General features: G+C 37.7%; 1 protein-coding gene across 2 annotated transcripts; it reads left to right on the plus strand.

Annotated features, from left to right (window-relative positions):
* Nucleotides 1-4,189: 4,189 nt before the first annotated feature.
* Nucleotides 4,190-11,963, plus strand: stm (starmaker). Of its 2 annotated transcripts, none has more exons than XM_060857364.1 (22): nt 4,190-4,303; nt 4,839-4,900; nt 5,271-5,288; nt 5,458-5,490; nt 5,736-5,786; nt 5,899-5,937; nt 6,091-6,129; nt 6,511-6,555; nt 6,757-6,801; nt 6,882-6,914; nt 7,018-7,056; nt 7,158-7,196; nt 7,301-7,345; nt 7,821-7,883; nt 8,403-9,422; nt 9,520-9,564; nt 9,653-9,700; nt 9,787-9,837; nt 9,934-9,969; nt 10,951-11,004; nt 11,171-11,245; nt 11,358-11,963. In XM_060857364.1, exons 1-21 carry the CDS (start codon nt 4,293-4,295, stop codon nt 11,209-11,211), a joined length of 1,857 nt encoding a protein of 618 aa, XP_060713347.1. In that variant the 5' UTR covers nt 4,190-4,292; the 3' UTR covers nt 11,212-11,245; nt 11,358-11,963. The 2 variants fall into 2 exon arrangements, with proteins under 2 accessions (XP_060713347.1, XP_060713349.1); XM_060857366.1 differs by having other exon boundaries at nt 10,954-11,004.
* Nucleotides 11,964-14,399: the final 2,436 nt, after the last annotated feature.

A 14,399-nucleotide genomic window follows, 5' to 3' on the forward strand; every position in this document is an offset into this window, starting at 1 on the left:
AATTTGGTGACAGAGTGACAGAGGAACACAAGACAGGCTCAAATATGGCTGAGTAGAACTGTGTTCTACGTGGCACATTTCACTTTCTCAGCTGGAGCTGAGCCTTGGCACAATGGAGTTAATGCGTGTCTCCCATGTCAGGTCCTGGGAGAAGGTAAAGCCCAGGATTCTGAAAGACTCCATTGTAGCCACATTGCTGTCCAGGAGGCTGAGGGGCATAGTTCTGGAGGGTTTTTCCTGAAGTCCACTACCATCTCCAGTGTTCTGAACGTGTCCAGCTCAAGGTTGTTGTGACTGCACCAAGCAGCCATCTGTTTAACCTCCCATTTGTATTTAGACTTATCACCCTCACCAGGAGGTCATCTACAAACTTAAGGAGCTTGACAGAGTGGTTATTAGTAGTGCAAAAGAATAGCAGTGGAGACAGAACACATCCATGAGGATCACCAGTGATGATGGTGAGGGTCCCTTTTTCTTTATCACAAAGCTTTTTTTTGTGTGTGTTTAGATGTCATGAGAAGGTGAGACAGGATCTTCCAGAAATCTTGAAATATGGAAATCTCTGCCATCAGGGAAATGAGTCACATTCCACACATCACTAGCAATACATTATGATGAGGTATATTATTTGTCAAAGAAAATATTTGGCCCAACATAAAAAGCTATCATGAGTATTTGGAGTCAGATTTTCTACCTTTAAATCCCCAGCTAGATACCTAAATCGATAATGCTATTTCAGGTGTTTTAGAATTTAAGTTTAATTAATTAAAATATGGAAAACAATGGCCACATTTTTGTAAAATGTGCTGTCTGTATTATATTTAGCTGTAGCAGGCTGAAAGATCAGCTAAGGTATCCCAGCCTGCTACGTGATGGAATCTCCCACATACTCATAGAGCTTAAAAGGATGTGAAAATGGTCATAAGGTAATTTGCCCAAGCAGGCTGATCTCGCCTTTGTCTTGGATCACTGGTCAGAAGACCTTGAGGAGTTTTGGAATGAATTAAAAAAGTGGCAGGGGTCTTTTTAGACCAATATATAGAACAAAAACCTTTATCCTTGTGCTAATTCCCTCTATACCTGAACAAATATATGGTCTTATCGTTGAGACCTTATACACACATATAACAGCTCTCCGATTTCAGATGTCATACTTAAATTACAGTCACTCTGGACATTGGTTAATGGCAGTGTTTTTTGTTGGAAGCTGGTAATCCCCGAACACAACAAATGAAAACAAAAGTTGCTAACATAGTAAAGGTTGTAAGACTCACTTAGTCTCATATGTGTTGTGAGACTGTGAGAGAGGTTGGCTATTGGCATTGACTTTAAAACTGTAAAGCCATGGACAAGCTGGATCATTGCCAATTTTCCACTTCGTTCATGCGTCATGTTATTAGTTGCTTTAATTAGACTAAAAATATTTTCCTACAGAGCAAATGAAGCATAATAAAGCAGCTTGAACCCCTACCTCCATCTCAGGAATGCTGCTTTGTCTTGGAATGAGGCCAATAGCTAGCAATATTTTTAACCGTTCATTGCTTGGCTAGCCTTTCATTTCATCACAACTTCATTTACCTTCATCTTATCCTTAACAATCACATTAGCAAAAAAAATGCACATTTTATAAGTGTTTTGAATAAACAGCTTTCCTGTTATTATCGTCAATGTAATGAACTAAAGTGTAAATGTATGTTTATATTTATTATATAAATGTACACCTGTATGCCACTATACACTAAAAGCTATAGCATTAAACACTGAGCAACTTTGAAAAAGGCCAAACTGTGATGTCTAGACAACTGGGTCAGAACATCTACAATACAGCCGGTCATGGGTTCGGTGTGCGGTGGTTAGTACCTAAAAATGCTCCAAGAAAAAACAACTGGTGAACCGGAAATGGTGTCATGGACACCCAAAGCTTACTGATACGTGTGTAGAGTGAAGCCTAGCTCGTTCGGGCCGATTCTACAGAAGAACTCTGCTAGAATGGAGTTAGTCACACAGAACATCACAGCTTGCTGCATATGGAGCTGCAGAGTGTCAGAGTGACCATGCTGACTCCTGTACACCACCCAAAGCTCCTACCACAGACACGTGAGCATCAGAACTGCACCACGGAGCAATGGGAGAAGGAGGCCTGGTCTGATCAGTCACGTTTTCTTTTACATCACGTGTGAGTCACTTACCTGAGGACGAGACGGCACCAGGATGCACTGTGGGAAGAAGCTGAGCCAGAGGAGGCGGTGTGATGCTCTGGGCAATGTTCTGCCAGGAAACCTTGGGTCCTGCATTCATGTGGAGGTGACTTTGACACGTAGCACCTTATGGAATCCATGCATCGATGGGTCAGTGCTGTTTTGACATCACAATGGGGACCTACACAATATTAGGCAGGTGGTTGTAATGTCCTGGCTGATCGGTGTTTGTAGTGATTATGTATGAACAAACAGTGATTGATCCCAAAAGTGTTGACTGCTATGTCTGCCTTAGCCACACATATGCCTCAAATACCCTTAAAATATAAAAAATAAACAGTGGTTGGATCAGGACCAAAATTTATGCGGTTCATCTAGTGGTAGAAAGAATAAGTCCACACAAATGTATATTTATCCACTTGTTTTTAAGATGTTGGACTAACAGGAACTTCCTCTTTTAACTTGTAAGCAACATCTACATATGGATTACCTCCAAACATCAAATCATCTGCATGGTACAAAGATATTTCCAACTGGAACTCAATGCCTTCACTTCCTAATGGCATCAAAAAATGTAAACTTAAACACATAAAAACTACAACATTTCTGCCTGAACGCTCTACAATCACATTTATGCTTAAGAATGTTTAGCCATTAGATCTGATTGCATTTCTTCTATGTAATGTTCTTCTTTAAATGTAATTTCCATTGTACTGCAAACTGCCATTATACATGATTTTGAGTTGTGTTTAGAGAAATAAAAGAACTTAAAAGAAATAAAACTAGATATACTTTGTGTGTCATCAGGGCAAATCCTGAAATGCCTAAACTCTTCAATATCCTAACAACCTTTAATCAGACCATAAGATAGTACAGTGATAAAATATTGCATGTACTTTGGCCCTATTGATTTAATTTATCTACACATTGTTTGCAATCTAAATCCAATCAGAGATAAAAATGATCAAATATACCCTAATATCCTAATAATAATAAAGTAAGAAGTAACTTAAAATAAGAGAAAATATCTCAAGCCTTAAGCATATACAGTACTGTATGTTTGTGTATATGACAGTGTATGCGGTATATGACTATAAAGTAGATGATATGATATGCAACTGAAATATTACCAAAATTATAGCATTGTTAATACAGTCGGTAGTGCATTGATCTAATAATCTAAAGGCCTCAATTTAATTCACAAACTGAGAACATCACTATGAATCTTACACAGGAAATGGTAGCTCCATCAAAACCAGCATCACATCACACTCAACAAGCAGAACTGACTGCCGTCACCAGAGACACTCATGTACTGTGTTTATCATATCACTTACTCCTGTATTTATTGTTCAATGTGTTTTATTACGTCAGGACTTTTTAGGTCTGTATTTTTACACATGTTCTTGAGTGACCCTGATTCTGAAATGCTAGACCTGTTACAGCTTAGGGTCAGTTAGGACTGAGACCTGAATTTACACAAGAGCAGATTTTAGGAATGTTCCCCATTTCAGATGATCACAAAAGTCACAAAAGCAGATTAGTTTCCCATTCCCATTCCCATCCGCAGTTGCTTCATGGACCCCCGTACCCGCTTCTGAAACACTGCCAAAAAGGCAAGCACTTAATCTCACACAGAGAAGCAGGACCCCCAGTTACCCTCAGTTCTTTGTGCAGTTTCTTAGAACACTGAGGTAACAAGAAATAATAAAAACAGCAACATGTGATATCTTCAGCGGCGATCCAATAGGTGATGCGTGTTTATGGGGGAGGGAAAATGTACTGGCAAAGATATTGAGGAACTGGGGCTGGGTTATGGCAGACACTGAACAGCTAGGCTAGCCCAGTTACAAGAAACACAAACAACAGTAGTACAGCACTGACTCTTAACCCTGTTTTAATGAATGCAACTCAAATCATTCCCGTGTGACACCTCTGTCTTACAGGCTCTGCCTCCTCAAGCTCGGGGAGGGCTCATGGTATAAAAGCTCCACGACATGATCCAGCCAGGATTCAGATTTACAGGAGAGCACAGAAAAGCTTAAGCCTGTCTCGCCCTCCTTCTCTTTCAGACTGCTCTACCATTCTGTCGCGATGCACACACGGTAAGAGATTTGGATTGTTTTGGGACTGAATTAATTCAGCATGATAAGTTATCACATGTCTTATTTGTTTTACATTCTACATGTACTCAAATAACAGCTAAACTTTGCTGTCATATAAAACTGTTCAGGTTAATTATTGCTTATTGTTACTTTAATTGTTGGACAATCCTTAAGTGCTATTACTTTTAGAAGTGTGAAAATTCATCATTAGTTACTGATAATACAGTAACTGTGATTGTACTATTAGTAGTGAACTGGGATTAAGACCAATGTTTTTTTTTACCCACAATAATATTATAAGATTGCAGCAATAAATCTGTAAAATATGAACCTGAATTGAATAAAATATTTGCACTAAAATGAATTAATGTGATGAATGGGGGGACAGGATGAGACGGAGAATATTCTAAAAAGCAGATCACAGGAAAGATATTAACATGGATTCTGTGCTAGATCTCAACAAAACTTTTTTAATATTTTTTAGTCATTTAATTACATTTTAATTTAATTGTTGCACGTGTTTCTATTTTTTTAGGACAATGGTTGTTTTGCTGGTCATTGTTTTCGTGTCTGTCGCTTTGTCTGCACCAATCAGTGGTAAGGAAACACTTACAGTACATAAACATTTCTGCACAACACTTATTTCTCTTCAGGGCTAATAAAGTGCCCGGGTCACTGATGCTACCTCATCCTTCATCAGTGCATTATTACATGACTATAGTTTCAGTGAAGCAGCTAACAATGCAGCGCTGTAGCATTGGAAATGTTAAACAATTCCTCTCTTTCAGGGGGGTGCACTGTGCTTCCCCCAAAGTGAGTGTAATCAGAGCCCATGTTCCTCTAGAGCACACAAAGACGTTTTGTTCACCTGAGCCTGAGTTAAAGAGCTGTCTATAGGAGCCTGTTCCTTATAGATAATGAAACTAAGATCTCTCATTTATATTCATTTCTCTGGGTTTTCCTCTAGATGGCACAGACAACGATGGTAAGGACATGTTACATTCTCTTCACATTTTCTTAGAATTGGTTTAATGATGAAAGACATGTATAACTATTGTTGTAAAGTGTTCAGTAAATATTCACGTGATCCAGAAAGCAAAAGTCAATGATTCCTAAATGAAGCTTTATTATTTATTATTTTTCTATTTTTTTAGAGAAAGCACAGGCACCGCTAGACTTATTGATGGGTAGGTATTAAATTTAATTACAAACATAAAGAAAACAATGCTGATGAACATTTACACAATGACCAGTGAGAAAGATGAAAACACAAAAGCTAGTGACTGACTCATTAACATCAGAGTGTCACATCATCTGCTGCTGATGGTAATCAATCAAATTAACATACAGTGAGCAGTCAAGTTCCTTTGGTCCATTTTACTGAACCACACCATAAACCTTTCACAATAATACTATTGTTTCTCTTTCTTAGGTGATAACAATGAAGTTCACCCGACTAACAGCCCCGTAAACAGAGACTCGGGTTAGTGACTCTGCACTGCTCCCTAAATGACATTAAAGAAATACTGCAGCAAAGTTATCTTTTTAACATTTTTGCTTAAATATTTCTGATTTAACATTTATTCTCTTAACAGGAACTACAGATGGAAAAGACTCTACAGAGAAAAGAGACGGTAATGTTGATCACAGTATGACCAGAGTGAAGGTTTACACATGGTTTGAATAAAAAGCCTAATAATAAATAAATAACTTAAAAGAAAGGACAGGACAACAATATGTGCTAATAAAGACAAAACAAGCCAATGGCTGTATCTCTTCACTTTCAGGTACAGCAAATGACCCAGCAGGTACAACAGAAAAACCACGTAAGATCTTAGAAAAACACACACACACACACACACACACACACACACACACACACACACACACACACACACACACACACACACAAACACACACACGCACACATGCACACACAAACAAACAGCTTCCATAAAGTTAAAATGATAGTCATTCAGTATGATGCTGATCGTCTTTATGCTTCAGTGCTTTTGGGACACTGTGAATGTAACTTTATAACAAAAATGTGAAATGTAAAAAAAAAGAAGAGTTTTTTATTTGAAAGAAACAATGAACTGATTTCATACTTAATGATAAGTGAAATGTTAAGGCATGTCATGGCTTTGTGACTTCTAGTAAAAACTGCTATAATTCTGATTATGATCTTACATTATGATTTTTTTCAGGTGACACGAGTCGGGATGAAACCACGAGTGGTCCAGATTCCACTGGTAAGAAAGGAAAAGTTTAATAGGGAACACAACAGTGAGCATCAGTGTGTCTATCAGACCACAGCATGCATTAATGTAAAATTAGTAACATTTTAAAAACACTTCTATTCATAAGCACTTTTTATTTCACCTTTTAATTGTGGGTATGGTTGTGATGCGGAAAAAAACTGTGATGAAAACGTTTTTCTTTTTTTTTTTTAGATTCTTCTGAATCTGCAGTAGAAAAAAAGGACTCGGACATATCAGGTGAGTCCATAACATGATTTATTACATGCACATGTTTAGAAATAAGTTTTAATTATAAGTCTGTTTGCTCTGAATATTAGACCCAGCTGAAGAGAATAATAAAGATCCTCTAGGTGAGTGCAAAACCCGAAAAGTCTTTCACAGTTAAATAAAACAACAACAACAGGAAGAAGAAATATCATTTTAATGAAATTCATTTAATTCCCTTAACTGTAGATGACACGGCCGAACGAGCATCAACAGAAAAGAAACTAGGTGAGAGAGAGAGAGAGAGAGAGAGAGAGAGAGAGAGAGATCTGATATCACTTGCAGTTCTATCCATTTATAAATGTATGATTTATCTATCATTTTTAAAGATGACACAGAAGTAACAGACACACAAACAGATTCTGCTGGTAAGATTATAACTAACTATAAATAAATAATGCAACTAAACATTAAAAGGCTTAAATCATAATAGGAATGAAGATTTGCATATTTGAACATTTTACATTTCCAGATACGGATTCAACACTTATCTCATCAAATGAAATGGACTCTGTGGGTGAGACAGCAGCATACAGTCACACTGACGGGAATAAAACTAAGAGTCTATACACTTTCAAATATAACATTTATAACATGTTGCCATATTACACAGGTTATAGAGGTTAATTATGTTAACAGTAAAAAGCCATAAAAAGAAATCTAAGAATTTTGCACCATAGATTATTATTTATTTATTGTTTTTTTTTTCCTTTTTAATTTCAAATGGAGATCTAAATTTTCTGTAATTGTATTTAAGGATCGTAATGTGGCTCATTATAGTGAATGATAATTTTGTACTCTTTTAAATAAACACCTTTAGGAGACAGTGGGAGTTATGGGCATATTAGAATTAGTAACTATGCATGTTAATTTTCAAGAAATCAAAGAAAATGATCATTATAAGAACATATAGAATCCATCCATTATATCAGACAAAGTAGACAACGTTCAGACATTTAGATGTGAAACATCTTAATAACATTATGTTCCAGACAAGACCTCCTCCAGTACAGAGACAGGGTCACGTGATGAGGATAAAGACAAGGATTCTCAAGGTATTCTCATTAATATAATAAAGTGTTAATGTAACAGGAATAATCAATGGTTTATCAATATGCCTTCTAAAAACAATCATTTCTCATGGTCTCTTCTATAATGCCATCATCCACTCACCTGTAGAGCTCTACTGTCCTGACCCTAACATTCACCTCTGAACACTAAACATGAGAAGAATTGTTAGATAACTGCCTTTAAATTACTGAAACAATAATCTACTGTATACACTATTTGTCTGAACTGTCTGAAGAGATTTAAACAGAAATAAGATTATGTTACTAAACCCAATCGAATAGAACACATTTTTTCCCATGGTAAAGGTTCATCTCTAATCAGTTTTGTTGCAGAGTTGCTACAAATGAATATAGTGCATTTATATTGGGACAAAAACTGATTATAAAATAAAATAAACTATTTCTCTCAAAATATCAACTGATCAGTAATTGCCTGAAATGTGTATGTTAACTGGATGAAATTGATATTCACTTTATATCATGTGTGTATTACTTTGTATCCAGAATCTGAAAAGCAGAAGTCAGACAGCAGCACTGATACAAACAAGGACAGTAAAGAACAAGATGTAGAGAAAAACTCAGAGATGGAGGACAAGGACAAAGCTGTTGGTAAAGCTGTGGACAGTGACAGTGATGGTGATGAGACTAGAGACAGAGAAGACACTGAAGGGAAAGATTCATCAGAAAGAAAGGACAAGACCAACAAGTCTGCTGATACTGACAAAGATACTGACCATGACACAAGTTCTTCAGACATGACAGAGGTCAGTGACAGCACTGAGAAGACTGAGAAAGAAAAGGATCAGGAAACTGAGAAAGAAAAGGATCAGGACACTGAGAAAGAGAAGGATCAAGACACTGAGAAAGAAAAGGATCAGGACAATGAGAAAGAGAAGGATCAAGACAATGAGAAAGAGAAGGATCAGGACACTGAGAAAGAGAAGGATCAGGACAATGAGAAAGAGAAGGATCAAGACAATGAGAAAGACAATGATAGAAATACAGACAATAGCAGAGATGGTGATAAAGATGATGGTGATAAAGATGATGGTGATAAAGATGATAATGATAAAGATGATGGTGATAAAGATGATGGTGATAAAGATGATGGTGATAAAGATGATGGTGATAAAGGTGATAGTGAAAAAGATGATAGTGATAAAGATGAGGATAGAGACAGTAAGAAAGATGATAAGGACAGCGATGGAGACAGAGACACAGACAATGATGTGGATAGCAAAGACTTAACAGATGAGGAGGATAGTGCAGACAGTGACAAGGACACCACAGATGAATCAAGCATTGACAAAAGCAATGAGAAGGGGGAAAAGGACACTGACCAAGAGACAAAGAGCAAGTCTGAGGAATCTACGAGGAACTCTCGGCCAGAATCGTTGAACTTGGACTCCTCAAGTAAAGAGGACAGTCAGGACAGAGAGATGAGCAGCAGTGAGTCCACTGATAAAGAAAGTTCAGACAGCATGGACCATGCTGACAAGGACAGCAATGAGACAGATGGAGAAGGTACATTCTCAGTTCTTATTGATATTATTTTGCACACTGTGTATATAATAATGCAGAGAAAATGGCAGTACATTATTTAGTACTTTTTTCTCTGCAGTTTCAGATGTCAGTGCTAATAGTGCAGAGATAGATTCTACTCCTGGTAAGTAGAATAATCAAGTCTAGTGTTACAGCAATGGTCACAAACTCAGTGTCTTGCTGACTTAATATTCTGTGATCATGTTGTTCAGATGCAACATCACTTGAAACAGCTGAAGACTCTCAGGGTGACTCCAGTGGTGAGACACACACACAAACAGAACAGTAAAAGTTTCACTTTACCTGAATCAGATGATTTAAAATACAATTTATTTCCACTTTCTAGATGAGAATGACAATGATGACTCAAGGGATGTAACAGAGTCTAAATCACAAGGTAAGGAAATAATAAATATCCTTAAATATGCAGCAGTATTTTGATCTTATTGGCTATCTTGTACATGTTGAAACCTTTTTCTCAATGCCATTATAGAGAACACTGATGAAGACACTGATGTAGACACAACTGGTATGTAAAAAGTCCTTTTCATGGTCATTTACACCAGACTATTGGGTTGATTTCACTGCAGTGATAAGAAAACATCATAGCTTTAAAAGGGATTCACAGGAGGGAGGAAGAGAATTATGCTAATGAAACAAAGTGCAATTCAGTGAAAAAGAAAAGTGAAGCTTTTTGTAGTTGATCATCAGTTTGATGATATTAAATCCTATTAGATGAAGATAATGATACAGATATGGATGAAGATGACAAAGTGCAGAATGATACTGAGGGTAAGAAATAGCTACATTAGGCCATCCTTAAAAATATTTTGGTTTGCAGGAACAGTAAAAAAAAAAAAAAAAAAGGGTCGGTAGGTAGGTCTATATTTTTTTTTTAAGTTTCAATGTAAAAAAAGTACAATTTTGGTGATGGTGATTACGTAGGTATGACTTTAAACAAATTAGCATATCGTGACGTCACTGACTGGTTCTTCAACCCGTGCCTTCGGGCGCATCATTGCAAACCTCATTTTGATGCTGGGCACAGTTTCTCCAGAACTTTGTGCCAAGTTAAAGCGGTGACGAGCTGTTTTAATGAATTTTTTTAGATGTATTATGGTGCCCGAACCCGTTAATATTATTTTATTGCTTTTGTATTAGTTGTTTGAAGAGTAAAAAAAAAAAAGGTCTTAACGCAAATTTACAACCGGCAAGTCGGTCGGACTTAAAGCAAAAAAAATAAAAAATTGAGTCGGTCCTAAATTGACAGGGTCGGTCGGGTTACGGCAAACATGAACATTTTTAAGGATTTAGCATTAAAACACTAAAATATGGACTAGAAATACATCGAGATATATATATATATATATATACACACATACACAAACACACACGCATTAAACACACTTACACACACAAACACACACATACACACATACTCACACACATACACACAAACACATACATACACACATAAACACACATATAACTGAATCTTGTCTCTTGACAGCAGCCCCATCTGATGTACCTGACCAGCCAGATCATCTAGATGACACACCACAAGGTATCAGATAAGTGTGACATTGTGATGTATAATTTAGAGCAGAACTGATAGAATGTTCACACTCTGTGAATACACTGTGAATATATTCACAGTTGTTGTATGTGGGAATATTAAAAAAAGATGATGTACAAGAAGCTGGAGTATAATTTTCTATTCTATTCTTTAGGGTCCATTGTTGGAAGCAATAACGCTTCTCTAAGCTCCTAGCACCAGAGTATCACTGGCTGAAACAGTTTAACAGGTACCTGAATTGAAAATCAAATAATTATGAGAATTAGAGGTCTCCCACTCTAATGTAAGAGTGATCACTGACCAAAATAATTGTTGTGTGTTTTTTACATTTTCTTATGCAGGGTCATGCAATACATGGTGAAATAAAAGAGAATCAACAGAAGTCACTGTGCTAACAGCTAACAACATTTTATAACTTTCTGTCCCCACTGATGAAGGGTTCTTGGATGGAAAATAAGTTATTCTGTGTGGTTTATGTTCTGTTTTTTGCTTTTGTTTAATTTGTGGAGAAACGTATAGGTCAAAATATTTCTTTTTATTCAAACATAGAAAGATTGAAACTTAGTAATTAGTCACAAATATAATGTTTGTAATTTTGTTCTATACTGTTAAAGACAAAATCATTGACCACAAGCATGTCTGTGGAACTGGCTTTAAGAGACAATATTTCCATCTGACTGTGCTCCATCTTCTAGACTGACACTTTTCTCCTTAACGCAGCCAAATGGTGTCTGGCTGAAACATCAAACACACTTGACACATTGCTTATTTAAATATATTAAAATGTTTCCTAAAACAAATGTGTACAGACAGATCTGCTTAACTGTACATTGAGTTCACATCTCTGGACATATAGTGATGATATTGTGATTTAACAACACAGATTGTTTGCGAATTACTGCAAGGACATTGATATAGATTAATTAATGTCACTAAAATGTGCACACAGGGACCAATTCTAATAAAAAAGAGTTGTCAGACAAAGCTCAGGTCATGTTTTTTATGGAAATACACATAGTACATACACACAGACACGTACACACAGACACACAGACACATACACACAGACACATACACACAGACACGTACACACAGACATGTACAAACATGTACACACAGACACATACACACAGACACGTACACACAGACACACAGACACGTACAAACAGACATGTAAACACAAACACATACACACAGACACGTACACACAGACACATACACACAGACACGTACAAACAGACATGTAAACACAGACACATTCACAGAGACACGTACACACAGACATGTACACACAGACACATACACACAGACACATACACACAGACATGTACACACATACACACAGGCATGTACACACAGACATGTACACACAGACACATACACACAGACATGTACACACAGACAAGTACACACAGATATGTACACACAGACACGTACACACAGACACACAGACATGTACACACAGACATGTACACACAGACACGTACACACAGACATGTACACACAGACATGTACACACAGAAACATACACACAGACATCTACACACAGACACATACACACAGACATGTACACAGACACGTACACACAGACACGTACACACAGACATGTACACACAGACACGTACACACAGACATGTACACACAGATATGTACACACAGACACAGACACGTACACACAGACACAGACGTGTACACACAGACATGTACACACAGACACATAAACACAGACATGTACACACAGACACATACACATACACACAGACACGTACACACAGACATGTACACACAGACACATAAACACAGACATGTACACACAGACATGTACACACAGACACATAAACACAGACACATACACACAGACATGTACACACAGACACATACACACAGACACGTACACAGACATGTACACACAGACACAGACACGTACACACAGACACATACTCCCAGACACGTACACATACACACAGACACGTACACACAGACATGTGCACACAGACACATACACACAGACACATACACACAGACACGTACACATACACACAGACACGTACACACAGACGTACACACAGACAGACACATACACACAAACACATACATACAGACAGGTACACACAGACACCTGGTCAGAATTATAAAAGGAGCGAGTTGAGTTGAGCAGACACATACACACAGATACATAAACACAGACACATAAACACAGACACATACACACAGACACGTACACACAGACACGTACACACAGACACATAAACACAGACATAAACACAGACGTTCACACAGACACATACACACAGACATGTACACATAGATACGTAAACACAGACACATACACACAGACACATACACACAGACACATAAACACAGACAAATACACACAGACACATAAAAACAGACACGTACACACAGACATGTACACACAGACACATAAACACAGACACATAAACATATACACACAGACACGTACACACAAACACGTACACACAGACACATAAACACAGACATATACACACAGACACGTGCACACAGACACATAAACACAGACACGTACACACAGACACATACACACAGACACGTACACACAGACACGTACACACAGACACATAAACACAGACACAAACACACAGACACGTACACACAGACACATAAACACAGACACAAACACACAGACACGTACACACAGACACATAAACACAGACACGTACACACAGACACGTACACACAGACACATACACACAGACACAAACACACAGACACGTACACACAGACACATAAACACAGACATGTACACACAGACACGTACACACAGACACATACACACAGACACGTACACACAGACACGTACAAACAGACATGTACACACAGACATGTACACACAGATATGTACACACAGACACAGACACGTACACACAGACACAGACGTGTACACACAGACACGTACACACAGAAATGTACACATAGACACGTAAACACAGACACGTACACACAGACACGTGCACACAGACACATACACACAGACACGTACACACAGACACGTACACACAGACACATAAACACAGACATATACACACAGACACGTGCACACAGACACATACACACAGACATGTACACACAGACACATAAACACAGACACATAAACACAGACACGTACACACAGACACGTACACACAGACACATAAACACAGACACGTACACACAGACACGTACACACAGACATGTACACACAGACACGTACACACAGACACGTACACACAGACACATAAACACAGACACGTACACACAGACACATAAACACAGACACGTACGCACAGACACGTACGCACAGACACGTACACACAGACACGTACACACAGACACATAAACACAGACACAAACACACAGACACG

Source organism: Tachysurus vachellii, chromosome 21 (genome assembly GCF_030014155.1).
Source record: "Tachysurus vachellii isolate PV-2020 chromosome 21, HZAU_Pvac_v1, whole genome shotgun sequence".
In the NCBI taxonomy this organism is placed as follows: domain Eukaryota; kingdom Metazoa; phylum Chordata; class Actinopteri; order Siluriformes; family Bagridae; genus Tachysurus; species Tachysurus vachellii.